Raw genomic sequence first — 25,686 nt, 5'->3', positions numbered from 1 at the left:
AGAGGGGCTTTTGAGGCAGTGGCTTGGCTTGGGAGGGTCTTATCTTCTCCACAATTCAGTAAGCTACAAGTTGGTCTTCATTTGGCTCAAAGTGGACTTCGTTTGGGCTTAGTTTTGTGTACTTACTATTTGTGGTAAGTTGGTATTGATTAAGATGGACCCTTTCTATTTTTCAAAAGTGCATTTGGTCACATGGGGAAGTAATAGGTATGACTCCTATTTCAAATGGCATATTTAAATGATGAGTGTATGGGGAGTTATTATATTTTCAGTGGCCAAATTATTATTAAATAATTAAATGGCTTATTATAAAGTTATAATTTAACTTTATAATTTCACTTGAGGATTGAGTTATCATTGGAAAGATCCATTTATTAATTAGTTAAGGCAAGTCAAGTGAAAGAATCTATTAGAAGCTTCTATTTAACGTTGTGTGGTGAAGCTTCTTCAGTGAAGTTACATTTTGGCAACAAAAGGGAATCTGGAGGTTATAAATACAAGCCCATTTGTTGAGAAAAGTATGCTTGGATAATTCATTTTCTTTTGCTGCCTTTGTGGCTTTTTCTGAGTTTTCTGAATAGTGTGCCCTTGCTGAAGTATAAGGGTTTGGTTCTCAGTTGTGCATTGATTCCACGGCTGAGGTATTGTGGATCAAGTTATAAGAACTTTACTAATTCTCCTTACTGTGCTCTCTGTATCTAAGGAGAAATTTGTTCTATGGTGTGATTTCAAGAAAGATTATTTGGTGGAGATTTATAGGGTCCTGCGTTTGCATCTGGAGAAATCACCGAATGCATTTGAGATTACTGTTGGAAATTTATAGAGTTTATATTCATCTAGAGGCCACTTTTTGTTAGTGAATGCATTTACAACCTTTCACAAGGCTGGACATCATCACTGGGGCCAGGCATTGCTTTACAAGGAGCTGTGAATTATCAGAGACCTGCATTTCATCTCCTAAAGGCTGCGGTTACCTGTGATTAGGGATTACTTCACAACATAAACCTGTGATCTGGTCTCACAAGGAAGCGATTCAAAAGTCTTCCTGTGGTTAAGTGTCTATGGCCTGAGTTTGAATTGGAGAAGGCTGCGTTAGCTACCTGGGAGGCTGGGTGACGTTGATCATCAGTCCTTTACAATCAAAACACAAGCAAATTCATACTGGTCCAATTTTAATGCTGGAGAAAGCAACGTTGGAATTGGACGAAGGAGTTATATGCATCATTAGTCGCCCAGCTGGAGTACTGATCTATTTCTCATCAGGTTCTAATTCTTTGATTGTAAATCTCTCTTACATACGCAATCAAAATAAAGAGATCCGAGTTTCAATATTTATTTCAGTATTTCATTGTGGCAAATCAAAATGAGAAGGGAGTGAAGGGTCATACTCAATTGTCTTAATTAGAGCAGAATTTCAGAATTACAGTAGTCCTGTTAGAAATCAGTTTTCCCAGTGCATTTATTCATCATAGATTTCAAGGCAGGATTGTTCAGACTACACCATTAATTGGGGAAAAATTTATTTGCATTATGCTCAAGACTTTGGCACTATATAAAATGATAATTAGCTTTGCTTGCCAAGTATTTAATATAATGCCAAACATCTGATTTGTGAGGAAAATTGATAGAATCAGTGTTTATCTAAGCTATAACCAGGTTGGGTTATTACAATATCCTTCAACCATTTATTCGTTATCTCTAATTAACCATTTGTCTATGGATAATAAGTATAACTAGTACTAGAAGTGAGTGAGCTTAGTATTAATCAAATAAAACAAATCTTAAAGAACTTCAAGAATATCATATCGCTACCACTAACATTGCCTTCATAATTTCCTAAATATCCTTCAAATCATTTATTCACTATCTTTAATTAACCATCTGTTTATCAATGATAACCAGTACTAGGAGTGAGCTTAGTAACAGTCAAATTAAACAAATCTTCACAAAAGAAGCTCAGGAATCCCCTCTCTCTATCACTGACATTGTTATTGGCCATGACATGTGGCCTAAACACTTCGATGAAAAATAGATCAACTATCTAATGTCATCTAAGATCTGAAATAATGGAAAAGAAGTGTTTGTACTAACTATCCATTATCACATAATGCAATCCTTGGTATGCTCTCCAAATAGTGATTTCAATAGGTAATGGCTGCAATAATATTACAAGTAAAACATGTTCTATCTTGTCTTGGCAATAGGTTATGTACTCCATGATGTTAAAATACATCATCTTAAGGCACTTGCAAGAGAGCCTTTCCCTCATCTACTTGTATATCTTGTAGAATTTAATGTGACCAGCCAAAGGTGAACCATGCTATGCTTGAAAGTCTTCTCTTTCACCTTAGCTTCAAGTACTGAAAATAGTATGTCCTTATCTCTTTCACCTTAGATTCAAATATTGAAAATATTATATCCTTATGCAAAATGAGACTCTCTACTATTGCATACCTACCATCTTTCACACTCGCATCAAAGATTTTAATAAAGAGTGTTTTAAAGCATATTTGACCACAATAAAAACCTGATGATCAGCAGAAATGATAATAGAACAAAGAGTGGGGATTCTAGAAAGGGCATCACAATTATATCCGTTCTACCCTTCATACATCATGGTATGTTCTACCAGAGATCTACCACAAACCAGATAATTTGAACATTGACAAAGCATGCATAATAGCAAGCATCTCCTTAGCATAAAGACAAAATTCCTGTTTTAACAGTTCAACCTTTTACCTCAAATGCTACGGGGTGGCCCATTTGCATTAAAACTCCAACTTCCTCTCCTAAGTTGTGAGAAGTTGGGTTTGTTGTGCCCTATTTTAAGAAAATTCTAAAAAGCCTTCTCTATCTCATCTTGGTATGTCCTTATGTGACAATAAGAAGTTATTATCAAAAGCATAAAGCTTGGCTCCAACTCCATGGTATGTTGGAGTCATCTATCTAGTGGTAATCATGAAGGCATATCATTTGAACACTACATATGCTTATCCAAAAAAGTTTGGATATCAGCAAGATAATTATGTAGCTTGCCAAAAGATTAGAAGTGTGCATGCCCTCAATCACCAATAAACATGCTCACCTTCAAATTGTCCCTTGCAAAATGTTCTTTCCAAAAAAGTTTGATCACTTGTGGTGACCCCTCTAGCATAACCCTGAGTATCACATTTTACTTAAGATTTAATATTCGACTTCACAAGCTAATAGTTAGAAGAGAATATCCCAAAGGAATGCAACCATTGCCCTCCCAAAACAATAGTTGTTTTCCCTAAATCCTACGACATAAAGATCATTACGTGCCTCATAGTCACTGAGGGTTATTTTTTCTATAATATGGTTTTTATGCAGGGAATTCTGAACCTATCTACAAGAATGATGTTGGACCCCAAAAAATTTGTCTAGCTACCATGCTCTTGTCAATGAAAATGTGGGTGGCCCCACTATCTATGAGCACAATTATCCATTGCATCAATAACACCCCATAAAGTCTAACTGATTGGTATCATTGTGCTCAATGTTATTACTACCTGCTATTGGCTACTACCTTTTATGGTTTTCTTCTCTATGGTTGGTTGTGGTTTTGCATCTTCAAACTCATTCTCTTCATGAAATATCACCTTTATATATTGTACTTGATCCTTGCCAACAGATTTGTGCTCAATCGCATGGCTCTCTACAAATGAGCCATTGCATCTTCTCTCGAGTTGAGTTCTAGTTTTGTCATCCATCTTCTTTGTTGTAAATGGTCACTGAGTAATCTTTTATAGCTATGAGTTTAATCCACCCATCACATATTTCCTTGATGGAGTCTAACAGTAAGCTTTTTTCAACTATGATGTAAAAATATTTCCTAACTCAAATGGCTCAAATCTCAAGACTCTCTGATAACCTCTTGTAGAGACTCAAATAAGCCCTCAGTAAAGCAGAAAATAATCTTCTCTAAAATATTGGAAACCATTACTGCGATTCTATGGAAATTTGCAACATAGGCACCCAACAAGTTTTGTAGTTTTATTATGGTTAGCTCTATAAAATACTCTTCCTTGTCCTCCTTCTCAAGCCTGTCGAAATTTGGATGAAACTTTCAAACCTTCCAAAAGGTTAGCCCTTCTCCAATCAACAGAGGAGAAAATAATCTTCTTTAAAATACTAGGGACCATTATTACAACTCTTTGGATTTTTCCTACATACATATTGTTTTATTATGGTTAGTTCTCTATAGTACTCTTCCTCATCCTTCTACTCAAATTTGTCAAAATTTGTTTGACACTCTCCAAAGTTTGCAAAAGGCTATGCCCTAGTGTGATAAGGCCATATACCACCTACCATATGTTATGCCTCCAAGAGCAATGGTGTAAATTGAATTGCTGCTTCTTCCTCCATAGACCTAACTCTAAAATATGTCTACATTTTCTATAACCAAACACTAGCAGCAATCTTGTTTGTGCCATCAAATGTGGGTGCAATTAATTTGTTTATTTTATGCTTCAATTCCTTTCTATGATCAACTTGATTATTTCTTTGGCTTTTAAAGTTTTTTCTTCCCTCTATAAGAACATGGGCTTTGAAGAATTTGGAATTTAACTTATTGGCCAAAGGTGTGAAAATTAGCTTCCCCCATCCTGCGGCATTCTCAAATTTCCTTGATTTTGTAATGGGATGGTGATGGACTACAACAATTGTGTGAACAATTCAATCATTCTTTCTTGCCCCAACTACCATGATATCTTGAAACAGGTCTACTATTTCCTCCTTTGACATGGGTCCTTAGTATTTACTTTCTTGTAATACTTCACATGTTGGCAAGAATAACACTGTAATAACCTCTATAAAAATTGTCACTGAAATCCTATTTTTAACTCACAACATACACTAAATGACACATAGCTAATAGCATGCAAACATGCCAAACTTGTAATGCATGGAATGGCCTACAAACAATTCTCCAAAACTAATTTGGTACATGCATCTATGATAGACTGCCAAACACTTGCCAAAGAATATCTTTCACATACTTGTAGCCCCTAGATTATATTACCAAAGGGAGCCAAAACTGTGTTGTCCTCTAATTCCAGATTCAAGTGATTCCATCCTCAAATCAGCTAGAGAACGCTGATGCAGAAAAATAGCAAAAGAATAGAGACTTATAGTTCTAATATCCAAATACCTCCTTTTAGGGCACGATAAAGGGTCCAAAGTCGACCTTTCCCATAAAAAGCAGTCCCAAAGTTTCAAACATTGTCCAACACAAAATACCACTATAACTCAACTACTCCACTTCGACAACATAACGATCCTCTTTGGAAAAGGCAATATATAACTCTAAAAATTTGACTTTGACTCTCAAAATTTGATAAAACTAAATAGAATATGCCATTAAATATTATTTATTTGTTATTGCTATTTCTCCCAAGCTATTAGCTGCACCCTTAAAGAGAATATTTTTCCTCCAACACAAGGAAATATAAAGAAATGGGTTTACAGGATGCTGATAAATGAATTAGTTGCAAAGGAACATTACAAGTATGCCCTCAAGTGTACAATTACATTTAAGCCAATGGTGTAACTATAAACATTAAACAATGCCGCAATATCAACAAAATTTAAACATTTGGCACACTATATGCAACTTTAGATGATATTTTTTTTATGATTGTCATGGACAATTATGATGGAATAACATGTCTTACAAATTTAAATTGCTCACAACCAAGTCCATGGATAATTAATGATTTTCAACTCAATCATACTTCGACGACAAAACCTCTATAAGAAATGAATATGCTTAGCACAACTTCCAAAAGACATTTTTGAGCAACATCTTTCAACTAGTGGATTCAAAAATTTAAAATTACTGTGGATAAAATTGAGGGCAACACACCTTAAGTGAATTTCTTTCGATACCCTTGAGACCCTCAAGCAATCCAACCCAACTTTTACATGGATCATCTAGAAGCAACCTCTTGATTATGCAAAGTTGCCTTTTAGATGACGACGCTATCTTGGCCTTGGGTAGCTTCTCAAGTTAGTGTCTAAATAATAAATGTAAAGCCAACAAGGCAACATAGTGCCAATTTTAGAAAATTTAAGAACGGAACTGCAAATTTTATACAACATGAATTATACAAAATTCAAATAGTACGAGAATATATTATAATGAATTTCATATTTTCATATGATATTTCATTTCTTTTAAACATTGCTTTATAAAGCCTTACTTTCCAATGTAAAAACTACCAAAACAACCTACAAGAATAACATCCCAAAAATTAATCTACTTTATTGTTCGCTAAACTATTGTTTTACTTATTTATCTAAAGTGTATCCTAAGGATGTAATATATTCTAGTGTTCCCCCTTTTTAGATCAATCTCAACAAAGGATGTAAGGCTGCAAGAACTCAACACAACAACCCTTATGAAATTCTCCTTGCTCACCCAAAAACACCAAACAATATCCATCAATGGATCTCTTAACTGTCAAACATGTATATCTTTTGTACAACATGAGGAAAGTCATCCCATCCTCTGTGCACAATGAGAGAACAAGTCACCTCTAAGAGTCCACTTTCTTTTTAAAGTGTCAATACCCTCCTCCAAAGCCATGTGAAGAAAACCCTTCTCTAATGTAAAAAAGAAATTGAGTCAACGCAAATAAACTAATCCCACCTTATTTTAAAACTTACACTATCCACAAATTCTATAAAGAAATGCCAAGCCCCTCCATATCCCATGAAGGGACAAAAAACAAAACTGGCACACACAAAGTATCCTATCTAAGCAGGAAGCTATCGGAGATGATAAAATCTTACATCTAATGTCTCCAGTCTCCAATGTTTCCTACTTAATTTTGAAAAAAATGTTCCTACTAATCATTATGGTGTGGATTGTTCCTTATGCATTACAACACCACCATCTTCTATTTCACTTTCAATTGGAGCAAGAGCTTTATTAATCAACTTCCCATTATAAGATTTGTAGAATGTTAAATGCAATTTGTTTCAACAAATCCACTATTCTAACAACCACTCTACAAGACCTTAAAGAGGTTGTTTTCTTCATGGCAGATGGTGACTCCGGGATGAGATGGCTTCCCTTGTGAATTTTACAAAGCTTTATGGGACTTTGTTTGTCCTAACCTCCACAAGGTGTACCTTGAGGCCTTTGATTCCCCATCCTTAGGAGAAATTATTAACAAAGGCAATCTTAAATTTATCCCTGAGGCAAGATATCCTGAGGATATTTGTAACTGACGACCCAGAACCTTGTTGATTGTCTCTTACAAAATCATAGCCAAGGCTCTTACTCTTAAAATTCATCATATCCTGCTTTTACTAGTTTTCCTTGAGCAGACTAGTTTTAACAAGTCTCGCTACATTCTGGATAATATAATTGTTGTTTAGGAAGGCATGGAATGGGCTAGAAAATCAAAATAGTCTACTCTCTTTCTTAAGATAGATTTCGCTAAAGCCTATGACCGTATTGAGTAGCCTTTCAACTTAATCATGCTTCAAGCTCTTGACTTTGGTCCCACTTTCATAAAATTTGTTTAGACGCTCGTTGGAGATGCCTCTGCTTGTATTATAATCAACGGTCGCTAGTCCCAAGCTTTTGGCCTTTTCAAGTCCATACGTCAAGGGTGTCCCTTAGTTACTACATTATATGTTCTTATTGGTGAAGGGTTTGGATGCTTACTTGCAAATGTCATCTCTCTTTTCAATGTCAAAGGAATTTCCTTGCCTGAGTCACCTGCTCGGCTTGTCAATGGGCATTTTGTGAATGACCCATTACTCACGCTGATTGAGGATGAAGATAATGTTAACGCGGTTCTTTAATGTCTTGAAACTTTTGCCTTGCTTCTAGGTTGGTTATTCAATGGCACAAATCCCTTTTCTACCGACAACACCTTCCTCCCAACTCCTCCTTGGCTTCTGCATTTTGGATGAAACTGGATCCAACATGGGGAAATCTTTTGCTTCTTAGGCATTCCCTTGGCCTTCTAAGCTAATCCAGTGGACCTTTGGAATGTTATCCTTGTGAGAATTGAAAAACATTGACTACTAGATTACCAAGCTTCTTTCTCTTGCTAATAAATTTCAAATTTTGTTCCATAGTTCTTGCTACAACTCATGTGTATTGTTCCTCATGTTAGGCTCCTTCTAAAGCCTCTTATATGAAACTAGAATGCCTCCTCAAAGATTTGCTTTTTCATTATGGATTTCACAAAGTTGCTTATATGCTACCTTCCCAAGTACTCTAGAGTTCTTGGCCTCTTGCCTACCCAAAAGCAAGGGTTGGCTTCATACGCCAAATGGGTCATACAAGCCTTAATTGGAAATGAGGCTTGGAAAATTCTTCTTTGCCATTGTATTTCTTCAGACTTTCCATATAATAAACCAACCTGGAAGGGGATTAGCTTTCAAACCTTTCTTTTCATGAAAGAGTCGATTCAAATCCAAGATACTTTCATTGTCAAAAGTATTTGGAGAGCCTAGCAGGTAGTCAAGCCTTGGATTCAATGAGTTGGTGATAGCTTTCGGGGGTGGGCTTCCCATGAATCAGCATAACATCTTGTGGTCTCCTCTTTTTTATGTTCAAGGTTTTCCCCTCGCCAAGCTTCAAGGGATCAATACTCTGTTTTCACAAACGCGGCATTCAGACTCCCAAATATCCATTTTCCAAAGCTACTATAAGCTTTTGTTCCTAGGAGGATATGCAAGTCCACTTTCGTTTGTCACATCTAGATCGACAAACTTTTGATTTACTGGTCTGTGCCTACCACTAGAGTTAATTCACAAACTAGCAATTACTTTTGTTAAGCCTTGTGGAAGGATTGGACATGGTACCTATATACTCCTCTTTCCAGTTACAAACCCACGTTGGGGTACCATTGGTTGGTTCCCCACTTGCCTATTGTCACTGTTCTCAACAAGCACTAGCATTTGCAGTCTTCTCAAGAGTTATGGCGTCATAGGTTCCATGTTGTATGGTTTGCTACCACAGAACGTAAAATTGCTTATTCTAACATCCAGTTTTTCTCTAACTAAATTTTAGTCTTGATCTAATATGATTTCTATTTCTTGTTCACATGACAAAGTTTTCCAACAACTATTTAAACTGAAATAAATCTAATTACAATTCTGATCTGCTAAGATTAAAAATATAACATCAACAAATTACTTGATCAGCTGAAAATAAATATTTAACTATTCCAACCGAAACTAATAGTTGCTCTTGAATGGAAATTCAGATCTAATTACGTAAGATCATTTAACTATTTTAAGTAATATCTATCCTTTAAATAATTGACATTTAAATTTGAAAGGAAATATCTAAACTTACAAGTTTAAAAGAACATACAAATTATTTGTGAAACTTCCTTAATCGGTTGCCCAAGCTCAAGCTTTGGTGAGAGGAGAGGCATTGACATAGGCTTAACCTCCCAGCTGCGGACCATTACTTATCCCCACAGGTTCTAATTTAATAGAACGGCCCTCCCTATCCCGAGGTCAGGCTTGGGATGTTCATTGATCCATCCATCATAGTATCCAGGTGGGTTGAGGTCCCAACAGTTATTTGCTGCCAAAATAACTAAAGTGTCTGGACAACAACAAGATCGATTGTTCTGGCAAGTCTGCCTAATTCCACCCTGGCCAAGGATTTCAAATTGTGGGTTTACAACCCCATCTCCACCACTCAGCTTGACAACTTATGTCAAAAGTGGAACTTGCATGAGCTAATGCATTAGTTTATTAAATATGTATCGTTACTGATATCATTCTTGTATTTTCTTTTTACAGGCTCATCTACACCTCACCATAATCAAGTCAACTAGCCAGTGATTCCTTGGTGCCATCAAATTAACTTTGCTGATTTACCTTGTACCTTCTTCACCATATTCAGACTCTTAGTCTGGTGAATTCCTTGGTACTCTGGTTTAATACTCATCTCAGTTATAAACATTATTCCAAATTGTATATTAATTTTTATCAGAGAAGAAAGCCATTCAAAGGAGATTTACAGAGTAAAGCATATTCAGATATTACAATGAAAAACAGACTTAAATTGAAATATTACTATGGCTGTCTACTGATCTTGAAAAATTATAATGAGCTTGGAAGGATGGCAGCCGGCTTACAACCATTATCTTACATCACTAATAAACAAGAGGCAAATTGAAAATGAAAAATGTATGGCTTTATTCACAGCTCGTATTCTCTTTTACATGAGGATACAACATACTTGCAAGATTACTGGAAACAAGGGAATTATATTGTCTTAAACTTAAAGCCGACTCAATATTAAAAAAGGTAATTAGAGAAATGTAAAACAACTCTTACGTGACACACTCTGTCACTGCAAACTGAGAAGGCTTCCGCTTGTCTTTAACCCGCCTCTTTGCTATGAATCCCGCGGTGAATGATATTACTATGAGAGTATGCAAGCAATTCAGAAACAGGTGCTAATGACTCAGTAAACTGGACAAGGAAATCGATGAAAAAATCATGAATGAAAGAAGCCGATTACAAGGTGGTATGCCGATACACAACAAAGGTTGCATAAATAAATTTGAGCCGACCTTATGGCTACCCAACAGTTACAAAGATCATATTCGAATCTTTAATCAATCGGCTAAAAATAAAATAAAGAGGAGGGAAAGATTGAAAGAAAAGAAGATGAAGAGTTTTTAAATAATTAATATCATTTATATTTGTTTTATTTTCTTGACTAAGTTTATAGGTACGTATTGGTAAGGTGGCATCGTTGGATTAATATTTTTAATGTAATGGTGCCACTTTATTATTATTTACCGGAGTTGCCGGAAACTCCTTTGTCCCTCCTTGGGCGCGCGTATCTCCGTATCCAATTTGGAAACGTATCCAATACTGCTTGGATACACATCGAATATCGTACCCATGTCTGCCTAATAAACTTGATTTTCCAACCGTACCAAATACTATGCGATTTGTTTTTTTTTTTTAAGATTTGATGTAGATCTTCCCTTTAATGTTAAAAATATATATATTAAAGCAATTTTTTTTTTTAAATAGTATTAAAAAAAACCTCCACTGAATGAGAAAGACGAATAAAATTTTTGTTATATTTCAGCAACCCATTTTTGGGTTGTCTTCTAATGTAACTCTACTGTGTTTACAAATTGTAAAGCATTAAATTAACTTATAAATATTTATGTAGCATTTATGTGTCAATATTACTTTTGAAGTAATGAAAATCTCCTACAAGAACTTAGAAAACTATGTTAAATATATGTATATGTATTATTTATTAATGTTGTGTCCAGCCGTATCCATATTGGGTGTCTAAATAAATGGCCGTATCCGTGCCCAATACCGTTTCCGTATTTGTACCCGTATCCGTATCCGTGCAACTTTGTTATTTACCTATGATCATAATTGAGAGAATAAAATAATATTTAAATGATATTATTATGTGATAATTTCTTAAAGGTAAGAACTTATGTTTATTTTGTATTGTTTTTAATATATTGTTTTTACTTATAGCTCATGCGGTTCCACCATGAAATTATGTCGCCAAGTCCTAATAACCTTGCCAGGATGGTTTTAAATCAAACCTGTCGCTTCTGATGACTAAATCTTATGACCATCCCCTTTCGATGACCTCATTTCGCAATGCTTCTCTCTTTCTCCAGTCTTTATCCTATAATCATTCGTAAAAACATTCTCGCCGAGACATCAATTCAAGATTTATAAATTGTTAATTAAAACCAACAAGTGACCGTTAGGAATTTCATCAATATCATAATAACTGACCAATTCATCATATATGTACAACAACTACAATTAACTGATTCTATTTAACATGAACAAGAATAAATTAATACAACGGCTAGAATTAACTAAATTTCATATGATAATTAGATCGATACAACGGCTATAATTAACTCAGCTATAATTAACTTAGTCAGTTGATACAACAGCTATAATTAACTAATTCAATTTCACATGAACATGAAGAGATAAGTAACGGCTATAACTAACATGTTATAACAACGGCTATAATGAACTAACTCAAATTCACATGAAAATGAAGAAGTAATTTTGGTTCAACGGCTATAATCAGTTAAAATTTTAGGGCAAAAATTGGTATGTATCACTTATTTTGCCTAGTGTGTGCTCTACAAGGGCTTCCCTTGGGTTCGCGGCTCAGTCATTTGGAAATTCCTAATCCCAGATGCCCTTTTTGTAGCCAATTTGAGACTTTCATGCATCTCTTCTAGTTTTGCTACAAAGCTCAACATTTCTAGAGCTAGATATATGACCAAAGCCATTTTCTTGGCACATAGTTAACTCGTTGATTCTCCTAAGCTTCCTCAAAAAAATTTCTAGACTTGACATGCTTTCATATTGGAGATCCTTTTCACCATATGGGAAAAAAGAAATGTTATTATTTTCAATAACAACCACTTCGATATCAATGTTACTATGTACACTAAAGCATGTATTTGTAATAATGCTACGATGCACTTTCAAGTGCAAGCAAGTAAAGTAGCTTTGGAGGTGGCTCAGCTTCAAGAGCTCTTACAGCATTGGGCAAATGCCACATATACAGTAGCTCGACTGCCACCAACTGCCTCCTTCGTTTACCGCACTCTTACTTGTGGACGTCGCAACTCCTCTTCCCGTCACTCAGAGACCCCAAGGTCCCAAGCCCCTCGCCATTCCTCTAATGAAGGATGGGATGGTTGGCAACAATGCTCTACCTATCCTTAATGTGGCTCTAGTTGGTCCCTTGTTGCTCCCATTGTTCTTGCTACTGGGTGGCCCTCTGCCAGCAATGTTAAGTGGTTTTCTCAATTGGCATTAGCCATTTTGCCTTTTGGGAGGGAGAAAGAAGAAAAAGATAAAAAATAATGATGGTTGGCCTCTTCCTAACCCACCACCTAACCCCGTTGATGTATGGGTTCTAATGACCGCTAAGATCCACCTCCCTCAGTTGGCACTATCCTTGCAATCTAAGGATCTATACTATTTTATTTTTATGAATAGTTAGTCGTTGTTTATGGCCTCAGTGTAGTGTGGACTCTCCTAGAGTGATCGAGTATCCCCCGACCTTTTTATTTGTGAATATGTAACTTTATATTTAAAATTATTAGAAAGGGACTATTCATCTAAAAAAGAACCTAGCATTTGAATTTTTTGTTCTTCCCTATAGAAATGTTAGACTTCTTGACAAGCAGTGTAATTACCTCAATAATTAAATGTAAAAGCCAACATGATCACAACTTTAAGGCATGCTACTTAATAAGATTGTTTTAGCATCATTTCCTTATAACTTGGAATTTATAACAGCAAGTTGATTTAGAAGAGATTTGAAAAATACTAATTTGTTAAATAACACTTCCCTTTTAATTTGTCTCGAGGCTGAAGAGTTTTATTTGATGGACATCTTAAATGCAGGTTTAAGATCCAATAATGTACTTAGACCTTCCTAGATTTATTTTGACATTTTTAAAAGATTTAGGTAGCAAACAAGCATCTAATAATTCCAAACCAATAAATGTTGTTACTTTGTGATCTCTAACTGCCATTATGTAGCTTAGTTGGCACTAGTGGCCTTTTTGTGTTTCTAATCACAATGTCCCATAAAAAAAATTCAATTAGATGCAACTGTTAGATTGTGGTGACTGATCAGGAAAGTACTGTACATACTTCATAATTAGTGGGGTTTGGGGCATCGCCCCGAAAAAAAAAATCTTGGTACTATTCGCTAATCGTTTTGGTACTATTCGCCATTCGTAAATTCGCCACTATAGTTATGGCTAATTATGGCCGACATGTTATAACCCTAAAGCGGTTTAATACTTGTATAAAAGGATTTAGGGTTGGGCATTTTTCATTATGTTGTGATGCGAAATTGGTTCTTGCGGCGGTATTGAGCTGTAAGGGATTACAGATTGTAATCAGGTTGTAATCACTGGATTGTAATAAGATCGGACTTGCTGTTTGGTGGACGTAGCCCAGGGATTGGGTGAACCACGTTAAATCTTGGTGCCTTGTGTTCATTTCTGTGTGATCTATTATTTTCTGTTATTGGTTATATTTGCATGTAGTTTTTATTTCTCTCCGTGGTTTATCCTAACAGCAACTGTATCTTTACTTGCCATGAATAAAAATCATTCCTTCAAATTTAGCAATAATAATTGAATTTTTCCATTTTAATATACTTTTATTAGTAATTACTCTATAAGGTCCAAAGTATAAACAACTTTGAAATTTGAGGTATTAAAAATATTTTTGTATTAAGGTTTGTACTCTATGACTTTGAAACAAATTAATGTTTGTAACTCTGTATACACCTTTTGACAAAAAAAATGGTTGAGTTATAGCTTTTGGATCCTTATAGTACTTAAACTTCCCAAGTGGATGTAGTTTTTATGGTGCACAAAACATCATAAACAAGTTTCACACTATATACCAATATGTTTCAAATTACTACTCTTCATCAATCATGTACAATTTCCACAACAATAATAAACAATTGAGGAACTATACCCTAGCCGTGAAGACCCTTTGAAATTTCTTAGCCATACTGCATATGACTACTTTGGTAGCACTTAGCTTATGGTCCATCCATTACTATATCTATTTGATTATTACAGGGAACAAGTAGGTGTGTCATCAAATAGACAATTCGAACATCATAACTCTAGGTAGAAATGAAATGAAACAGAAGACTATCATAAAATGCATGATATCATACCTTGTTTGACTAAGAGCCGCACCAAAAGTGCTTGCCAATGCACAATTAGTGGCAAGTGTGTCCCTCTTAATGTGAATGGTGTGTACTGACTATCTACATCTCTCAATTATGGATTCTGTGCCCATGAACCAAAAAAAAAACTATGCATGCTACCATCCTGCTCATATCTAAGATCACTTAAGCCATATATCATACTGAGTTTGATTAAGGTTTTGATATCATGCATTTTTATATTGAATTTCCCACCCATAAAAGGCACAACTGGAAAATGCCCTCAATGTGTTTTTAGAATTCACAGCACTACAAATAGAATGGAATCTTCATGCATGGCAGTTGGATCTCTTTAGATCTGATGCTACAACATATTGCCAAGGCTCACAGAGTCGCTCTGATACCATTTTAGAAAGTGAAATAGCATGAATCTACAAATTTAATATGCCATGAATCATATAAATAACATGCAAATGATACGATGATGAAATTGGCATTTTCTGACAACATAAACATTACATTCCAATGTCACTTTATAATAGCCTTATTTTCCCTGTATACAAACTTTCGAAACAGCCTACAGGAATAACTTTCCAAAAACAGAAAATTCTGATTTATTATTGACTTACCATTGTTTTATTTATTTATCTAAACAATATACTGAGGATGTAATATATTCCAACAGGAAAGAGATGGACCTATATTATCAAATAAATGGTTGCTCCCAAATGTCAGCTTGCCTCATCAGCAGGTTACTTTTGCCAAATCTCAAAGGCTGAGACAATACTGTCAAAGATAGAGTACTTTGTAGCTGATCTTATGGTTTCATGTCAAAAAGGAATTTATAAGCCAAATTCTTTTAGCATCCACACAGGATAGTAACTCCAATTATATGCCTCCTTCCTGTAAGTTGGTTTTGTCAAAAGAGCCTTCAATCACTGGGCTGGCAAATAGATGAAGCCAAATAAATGTGCAATAAAGTGGTTTGTTCTGAAGTGCTGAAGCTATTGAAAGTTATTTCAGCCAATTCTGCAGAATGGTTAGTATTGCAAGAGTTTGAATGGCTTGATTTGCTGTCTTCTATAGAGGATTTCCATCTAATGAAGTTGTTACAGGGCAGAAGGATGATGACATGGAGATTGTTTCTCCCAAGCAAGGAGGTTCAACAATAATAAGCAACAGTAAAGGTAAATCAAAGAAACAAGCCTCTTCCTAGATAATTTGAAGATCTCACATAAAAAAGAAGTAAGAGTTAGGACAATGTGTAGTTATTTTAAGGGTGGGGGACCTAATAGAACCCACAATCAATTAATCTAAACAAGAACAGCTAAGTACAACCTTCTAGGAAATCAAAGAAATTTCTAGTTCCAATCCTCTAACAATGCAATGAGTATGATATATAACCAAGCAATAACATATGTCAATTAACTAGTTCCAACCATTGTCCTCTAAACCAATAAATTTATATTTCTGTATGTTGCATTCAATAAAATTAAGTGCTTGCAATAGGGCTGCATGCTTTAGAGTAACATTGAAAGATATATGGATCAGATATTAAATTTGGATATACTAAAAAGTTGCAAACTAGGCAGTGAGGAAATACTAATAGTTTTGATTATAAATACATTAATCTCTTTGTGGTAATAATTAAGTATGCTAAGACGAAAGGCAAGTATACAGAACATGCAAATTAATAAATGCCATCATGCAAAATACCCTGCTATCCCGAGACGTCTAAGTCAGCTAATTCTGATGACAAAACATTCCAAAAATCACATAGAGAAGATGTTATTCCTGCTCTTGTACTTCAGAGGACATGCAATGACAAGCAAACAGAAAAAAGGAAATTTTACGAGAAAAGTCTCCTGATAAAAAGGGAGAAAGTTTTAACAACTATATTAAACAAACACAACTCTGCTAGGCTACAGATAAGAAGGGAATTGCATGGCTCTACTTGGTTTCTAGAGAACAGATAATTCATTTATTTTGTTCGTAATGGAACTGCAGCGTCCGAAGGACTCGTGTTTTTCAGATCTGCAAGAGTTGAATTTTGCTCAGGCACTTCTCCTCTGGCAACCCCATCAAATAGCTGTGTTCTTAAAATCTTGTGCAACCGGCCAACAAGCTGTTTCTTTAGAGCATCGAAAGCCATTTCTAGCCTCTCCAACTGCTCTGTTGAATTAATATTGTACATAAACAAACCATAATAAAGATCAAAGCTGTCTCCACAAGTGTTCTCAACAATTCGAAGTAATGACTCATATCCTTTAGTATTTATTGGGGTGGATTCCAAATTCAATTTCCCTAACATCCTCCCAACAGTGTGTGTAATAAATTGTGTTTCAGCTGCATGGCGATCATGTTCCACACAGGACATCTCAACCATCCTACAGCCTTCTTTTGCAAATATTTTCAAAAACCGTTCACAACGCTCAGCTCTCAACCCTTCTCCAATCTTAACCTTATCATAGACCAAGGGAAGACCGCTCCACCCAGCTTTCCCACTCTCAGGCCCAAACATAGGATGGGTGCACAATATATCAAATTCTGGGGGAAGCACTTGTAAAAAGAGATTGCGTGGAAACTCTTTGACTGAAAGGACATCTGCAAATAATGTATTTCTTTTCAATCTTTGAGTTGGAAATGATTTCAACACAGACTCTGTTGATATGATAGATGTGCAAAGCAATATCACCTCGGGATGCTCTTCACAAAAATCATCTTGATCCGTGTAAAACGAAACTCCCATCTTACGTGCAACCTCACTATAATCTGTTCGAGAATAAGCCAATACTGTGTGACCTTGGCGGACAATGGTCTTAGCAAGAAACTGACCAAAATTGCCAAAGCCCACTATGCCAATCTTTAGCTTACTACTCTTCTTGATTTCATTACTTATCTTGGATTCATAATCAAATGGCTGTGCAGCATCCAAAGCTATAACTTTCAAATTCCTTGGGCAGTGACTTTGCTTTCCATTTTGTTTCTTCTTCTGCAAAACTGAAACTACTGATTTTGGATATCCTATTTCAGTCGGCATTACAGGCTGTCTGAAACCAGAACAAGGCTGAGAGGAATGAAATGAAACAGTGGAAATTTTGATTGAAGCAGCCATGTCCACACTTGCTCTCTACTTTACACTGTTGCTTCAAATGAACAAATGAGGATGTCAGACAGCTCAAAAAATGAAGTAACCATAAAAATACAAATGTAATATAGCTCTCTACGCTTATAACTTGATAGTAATTGCTGGGCATTTACATTGGAAAAAGCAACAGCCTACAATTTGAAGCTGCATAGGGTAAAATCTAATGTTGCGATATTGCTATCAAGATTCAACTATGTAGTTTTTTGAGACAAATTCATTGGCCCATGTTTAATGAGCAATGGTTCAAATAAGCCTATCTCTCATGACAACCAATGGTACTAAGCACTCATTGCATCTAGGTAATGCTCACATAGGTGAAGCAATGGGACTTCCTAGGAGGACACCCATCCCAGTACTACTCCAGCTCAAGCACAGTTAACTACAGAGTTTACTCCATGGTTAAACACACTACACTTGCAAAACCTTCAGCAAGTGTTGTGCCTTATAATCATCAATTGATTAGTATGAGATATTGATGAGCTCAAGAGGCTTTCTAACAAATGGTTCATAAGGCACAACACTTGCTAAAGGTTTTGCAAATGCGATTGCAAGTAACGTGTCTTTAGCGATGGAGGAAACTCACTAGTTAAGTGCGTTCAAGATGGAGCAGCACTCAGATGGGAAGTCTCAGTGCTTCACCTCTATAAGCATCACCTAGATGCAATGAGTGCTAAGTATTCCATTCATTCTCATAAGAGATGGGTTTATTTGAACCACTACTCATGAAACATGGGTCAATGAGTTTGACTCAAAAAACTACATAGTTGAATCCTGATAGCAATATCACAATTTCACTCTGTGCAAAATATGTCCTACCTATCAACTTTAATGCTGCCAAAATGTTTAATTCTTATCTGACAAATCAATAAATAATATTATGGCCATCCAACTGCAAAAAGAATCATGAGAGTTTGGATAAAGATATTCACTTTTGTATTGCTCCAAATATCAGACTCCAAAAGCTGATAATAGAAAATGTTCAGCTATAGAGAATTAAATATTTCACACCACCAGAGATCCTTTACTCAACAAACCAACATTGCTCAAGAAAAAAAAAGAAAAAAGATTTTGCAAGAGGATGCTACAGTTAACTAAAAGTTTAGAAAAATGTTATGGAAGAGATCCTGACCACACTATAATAATGGTAAGATTGTTTTATAAACCAGTTAGTCAAGGATTGGGCACTAGTATCTTAACAATTGGTTAAGAAACCTCTATCATTTTGAAACAAAACGCTAAGAGCCTTATCTCTACCACCAAAAATGGACGCTATTGCATAAGGTAGACTAGGATTTTCCAGACTAACAGGTATGTGGGGGTTGCAATGCAAATAACTGAAATGAAAAATATCTAAATATTGTTTAAAGCAGAACTTTCGAATTTGACAAGTAATAAAGAAATAAATCTACTGGACATAACCCATGGGCTATTTAGCTTACAATGTTCATTGCCACTTCCAATGCCAAGATTTAAAATATTCAAAAGAACCTCTAATCTGATAGAAAAGCAGGGAAGTTACACTCAGTTTTGATTCAGATTTAATTGGATATACTATAGGTTCGGCCGATTGACTTTAAGAACTGAATTTAGACATCAATCCACAAGTGGCGAGAAATAGTCAATGAAACTAAGAAAAAATATATGGGTGACAAATAACACAACGGAGCACCCATAACAAGACTTTTGTCCAACCTTGTCCCACACCACATTAAATATAGTTTGCAATATCACCAAAGATTTACCAAGAAGAAACGGGCCAAATCTTCATTGTATAAAATGAATGATCAAAATAAAGCCAGATTAGACTCATTGCCACTGTTGAGATGCCCAATAATCAAAAGTCTTTTTACAGAAAAAGTAGCATTGATGACTAAAAGCTAGCATTGATGCAGTTTCCACTATTATGAGGCAAACCCCTAAAAGTGGGAATAAGAAACTGATCTTATGTTTTACCCTGAACTTTGAAAAAAACATGTATCCATCTGTTCAGAGTCAAAACCACCAATATAAGTGCAAAAAGTCAGCTTACTTGTGGCTAAACATACTTTTTTGATGTTCAAAACCCATAACTATGAAAAAAAGAAAAGAAAAAATGGGAGTATTTACAGCTAAAATGCCCATTATGTTGTTCTACTAGATTTGGTGTAATGGCAGTGCTAGTAATAGCAACAACCACCTTAAATACCCTTACTGCAATTAGACAGCCCATTACTCTAAACAAACAAGCAGCAGTGGAGCGTAGCCCTCCAATTTATGAAGTACAAGGAAGGGTGATCTAGATATAAAATCCTTAAGGAATACTGCAAAGTCCAAGCTCGCTGATATTGAATTGAATGTGGTCTGCAACTTCCCAGGGCTGGAGATTAGGAGAACCATAAATATAGTTTTATTAAAATAAGTAAAAAATTAGGGGGGAAATATGTCATATTGAACCAGCCAACTTAGTCTAGCAAGAATATCATGGTTATGGCTAAGATTTGAAACCTTCTTTAGCATACTACTGATATTAGTATGAGACACCCATGCGTCGTATGACTGATAAAAGTCACCTTCATAAAAAAAATTAGTAACCTAAACGCAAGTTCACCTTCTGATAAAATGAAAATAACAACTGCAGGTTTACCAGATGATAGCATGGAATCATGGATTGGTGAAGATGCATCAATGGTAAGACAATCTGAATGAATCCAATCTATTAAGATGCATCAATGGTTAGACAATCTGCATGAATCTAATCTATTGAGATGTTTCATGGTGAAAGGGACTAACCAAACTAAAGTTGGCTGACTGCGGAAATGGCCTGGAGCTAATTGAGGAACTGGCTTATTGAGATGTTTGTTAGTAAAGACAGTCCAATAAATTAGGGAAAAAGAACCTGAAATAGTGAAAAGAGGACATTTCCAAAAAAATCTACTCATCCCACAATTCAGCCAAAAAACCTCTTGAACTCCTCTCTCGGTTAATACAGAAGTCCTACAAACCTTTCGAGAAAAATGCAAAGATATTTATTCTTTGGCCACCAAAACGTTCAAAAATCACCAGCCTAAGCATAAAAACAACAAACACAACTTACCTCAAAATATGCAGAAACAGTTTCCTTAACTCATCCAAGTCGATCTTTCTTCTTCTGGGAGAACGATATCGAAGTCGACATCTTTTTATACGAGATTTGAAAAATAATTTAATAATAAAAACTATTTGGGATAATTTACGGATTTTAAAAGCCAACGTGCAGAAGATGCGATTTGAAAATAACAGATGCCAGCTGTTCGTTTATCTCGACCAGACACCGTACGCGTTAATGCCGTGGACATTTGGGAGGTAGAGTGTGAGGATTATATGTTGTACTTCATCACATCAAAAACACATTAGTAAAGATCTCAGTCAAAATGTCAAATACAACTACTTAAAATGTGAGCATGTTCCGAGACAAGCTATTTCTTTTTATTCGACGATGTGTGTTCGTCCAATCAGCAATAGAATCTAAAAAGGTTTTCGTGTCTTCCGATTTTTGCTACCTTTAAATTTAAGGTGAACTTTTCCCAGACGATTCTAATACTAGCCACGATTGCAAACAGTGACAGAATGTTTATCTTTTCTTTCTAATAATAATCTTTTCTTTCTAATAATAAAATTTGTTCATTGTTCATCTTCTTTACCCCAAAAAAGTGTAGTGTGCATATTCATGTTGGAAATTTGACTTATTCTAGGTAAAAATTATGTTCAATATGGTAACAAAATTTATTCAATTATTAATTAATGTTGAGAGATATTATTTAATGTGCTAATAAAATTTAATTTTAAAAAATTATTAGAGAAAAAGACATTGTAGATAATAAAATTAAAGATAAATAAAATAAAATAATTTTAGTTGATATCTAATGTATTTTAGAGTTTGATTTGCAAAGATACTAATATGAGTAGGTTATTGATGGACTCACCTTGGCTTCAAGGAGTAGGAGTCTTACCTAGCTCTACATTGGACCTCATCCAACTTAATCAACTTGGTTAACCTAGAGAAGCTCAATCAACTTATAATGGAACATAAGAAACTTAATATATGTTATCTCTCTCATTGTTATCTATGTCATGTATATTTACTAGCACTTGTATCGCAAGAAGGTGCATGTTAGGAATAAGGTGTTGCAACCTTGGATAGTTCCTATTCTTATTATTTGTTTTGTAAATGTATTTTTTGTAAATAATGTAATTAAGTGTGAGTGTACATGTCTAGTTGGCATGTTGATGGGTCACTCCACTTGCATGTGTTGGCATCTTGAATAGTGTGTAAGGAGATCATGACTGAAACAGTTGTGACGGATTCCTATGATGCGTAAGAGATATCTTTGGAAGATATGATGATGGGTGAAGACGTGAAGACATGTGGCAATTGATCATTGGGTACTTTGGGTTCTTACTTTTTCGAAGAATGGTAAAAGCCTAATACGGTTCTTCTTTGAAAGTTTCCCTAAAAATGGAAAGCACATGATATAAGCGACTTTAGGGTTGCAGATAGGAGAGAGTGAAAGTGTATTGTCGGTAGTGTTTTGTTGCGACTAAATTTGTATTCTATGTATTGAAAGAACTTGCATTGCAAGTGTGTTGTAACCTTTGTGTTGAAGATAATACATTGTGTAGGTTTTAGAGGGGTGAGGTTGTTTTACCGAAAGGTTTTTCCCCATTGGCATATCTTTGTGTTTGTGTTTTCTTTCTCTATCTATTTTTTGTATTCATGGTTGACTATAGTATTGTTGTTTACATAATATCGAATCTGAAATTGTAAGGATTTAAATAGAATTTGCACAATACTTTCCTTAAGGGATTAGTGTAGGAAGTTGTTTCCGCACTTGAGTTTCCTTACAATGCAAGGGGTGCATCGATAGATCATAGATGTGAAAACATTATTCCAAAAAATGTGTCACTGTGGAAGGTCAACTTGTACTTAGCAACATCCACTTTGGATGAGTTGAAGTTAAAGTTTAGGCAAGTTGTATAATTTGAACATATAACTCAAAAAAAGACCGTAGCATTTAAATTAATTTGAGCACATTAGAAAATATTGTATTTGTAAATACAATCAGAACAAGTATAACAAAAACATAGTAGGGAACCAAGGTGGTTTTTGAAAAATAATGGACGGAAATTAATTTGAGTCTTGCTCAAAGAAAACATAGTTGTTTGCATGTTATTGGATTGAAATAACTATATATTGTGTGCATTGTTGTTTTACATTTTTTGTCATTAAAGCCCAAGAAGAGTAGAAGTGGACTACAAATACAAGAAAGATGAGATGCAATAAACCTTAGGAGGAATAAACTTTTCCTTACATAGCTAGATAATAAAGTTATATCTAATAATAAATCAATGTAAAAATACCTATCTATAAAAGAAGATGGAAAACCTTAATATTCAACTCAATCTATAACTATAGCAATTATAACTTCCATAGATGTAACTTGGTACTTGAAGGAGAAGAAATGTAGTTGCAAACAAGCATGTACTTTAACACTAGAAGAGTGAAGTGCCCCTCATAGACATAAATAACGATACAATTTGCAACATCACCATTTATTTATCTACAAGTTAATGTGAAAGAATATTTTTTTTTTGCAAAATAGAAGGAAGTATATTCAAGTGATATTGTACAAAGTCAGTTTGTATAGAAGGTAGTATTATACATAGAAGTGTCCACTTATGATGAATTAAATTACAATATTGCCAGATTATTTTGTTTTGTTAGATTTCCCAAAAAATGTAGCATTGAGATTATTGGAACACAATAATTTTAGCTCTTTTCTACTTCTGTGTTGGGGGGCAAACCTGTAGAAGAGGAAAAAATATAAATGTTCAGCAATGGAAATAAGGTTAAAATGAAAGAAAGGAAAAATATGAATCGTAGAATTATAAAAGAGGGTGTACAAGAAACATCACATACTTTAGCATCATGTGAAAGCAACTATAGACAAACCTCTTCATTCTTTCTAATAATATTTTATGGAATCTTTTCCATTTTGTAGTGGCAATTGAAAAAGAAGTTAGGTTCAATGCAAAGACATTATAGGGATTTCACTTTAGAGACTATTGTAAAGGTGAGGCCTTGTTTTTACTTTTACCTACATCTATGGTGGCTCTATCTAGGGTAAGGCCCTCTAATTTGTGTATAGTGTTAGTTGTTTATGTAGTTAGTGGTATTTATGTAAACTTGTCCTAGGTTATGGGTTTTATTAGAACAAGGTTTGGATGTTGTTCATCCTAGGGTGGACCATGGTAGTTATAAAATTCAAGATTAATGTATATGTTTTTAATTGTGGGGGCTTAGAGCCAAAGGGATATACAATACCTTTGACCTCTTCAAGAGATACATTGATAAGGCCAACTTTTGTCCACAATTTTGTGATAAGCATAACACTTTGAAATCTACATAATAAGACTTCTTGTGAAAGTTGGTCTCAATTATCAAGATCTAAGAATTGATGTTGTGTATTGAGTGCAAGACATAGTGCAATGGGTGTTAGAATGATTTAGAATAATTGAGAGGAAGTAAATCAATTATCCTCGGGTCTAGATGTACCTATTCAACTTTGAACAACTTCAAACAGCTTAATCAAACTCATAAATCCACTTGGTCAATATAGCATAATATCAATAAACCAACTTATTCATAACAATAGTTAACTCTTTGTTTTAGTATAGACCAAATAGAAGATAAATAAAATAGTAAATAACATGTCACATCCAAACAACACTTACACATGTATGACACCAGGATTTAACATGGAAACTCAATTTGGGAAAAACAACCAAGTAACATGCTACCAATTTTTTACTCTTCTAAAGTGAGCTATGTTAGGATCCAATCGTGCTAAAGGTTACAAAACACACTATTAGGTGTGATATTGTTAAAGAATTAAATCACCTTGTTAAGAGTGGCCTTGTTAGAGAACTTTAGAATATTCCATTATACAGTCACCTTGATTAAAGGGTTATAAATGACTATTAGGTCAACCTTCATTAAAGGATTTTTACTATCATAATAGTTAGAAAATAATTGTTAGGTTTCATCTGATAAGATACAACTCATTTTACAAATTCAAATTTGCATTCAGCTCATTCCTAGTTCATTGACTGGAATTCATCACATTCTCCATCTTCAATCTACATGGAAACCCCTTTAAGCAATCGCTCCTTCACAAACTTCTTTCTTTTTCTTAGCAACTCTATTCTTCACTTGTCTTCTCAAGTTATCCAGTCCAACAACCATAAAAAATTCTCGTTATACCTCCTTAAATAGATAGCTTTGATCTTTTTCCTTTTAATCACAATTGTAAATCTTAAGGTTTGATAAAAAAATAATCAAATTTAATGAATCTAATCATCATTTTGTCCTTCTCCTTATCTTGAAACTTCTCATTAATCCCTTATCTTTGATCTCTTAACAAACTTTATTCATGCATTAAATATGTCTGCACATCAATCCTTATCTTTAGCATGCTTTAATTTATTTGTAGATTCACCTACATGTTGGGCTCAACTCTTGATTCTATTACAAATTGGCATTTTTTTGACTCTCAGTCATCACTAGGTTATGAAGCTCGGTCATCACTATATAACCCAGTCATCATTATTCTGTCTTGATTGACTTATAATGGATTACTCAGCTAATACTCTCACTTGGCTTGTACTATTTTGCTCGGTCACAACTTTAATTTTCCTTCTTCTTACTTGGTTGCTACTAGCACTCAGCTAATACTATATAGCTTGGGAATGCTTAAGTTCCTTAATCTTCTATTCGACATTGCTTGGC

The 25,686-nt window shown here is 34.8% G+C and overlaps 1 protein-coding gene across 3 annotated transcripts in view; it reads right to left on the bottom strand.

Moving 5' to 3' along the window:
- The window catches only part of LOC149558183 (arogenate dehydrogenase 2, chloroplastic-like), a 39,434-nt gene extending 18,423 nt beyond the window's left edge, over positions 1 to 21,011 (bottom strand). Inside the window, exons 1-2 of one of the 3 annotated variants that reach the window (XM_089832533.1) lie at positions 20,956 to 21,011; positions 16,689 to 17,874 (exon numbers count right to left, since the gene is read on the bottom strand). In XM_089832533.1, coding sequence (XP_089688659.1) covers positions 16,716 to 17,849 — 1,134 coding nt within the window. In that variant the 5' untranslated portion in view covers positions 17,850 to 17,874; positions 20,956 to 21,011 and the 3' untranslated portion in view covers positions 16,689 to 16,715. Of the gene's footprint in view, positions 1 to 16,497; positions 17,881 to 20,955 lie in introns of those variants that run through there. The other 2 variants (XM_089832535.1, XM_089832532.1) reach the window with 2 other exon arrangements.
- Positions 21,012 to 25,686: the final 4,675 nt, after the last annotated feature.

The sequence above is a fragment of the Cupressus sempervirens genome, chromosome 5 (genome assembly GCF_028749045.1).
Source record: "Cupressus sempervirens isolate cs-2001-9-10 chromosome 5, ASM2874904v1, whole genome shotgun sequence".
Classification (NCBI taxonomy): Eukaryota; Viridiplantae; Streptophyta; class Pinopsida; order Cupressales; family Cupressaceae; genus Cupressus; species Cupressus sempervirens.
Note: the sequence above shows the minus strand (reverse complement) of the source record. Positions and strands in the feature narration are given on the sequence as shown.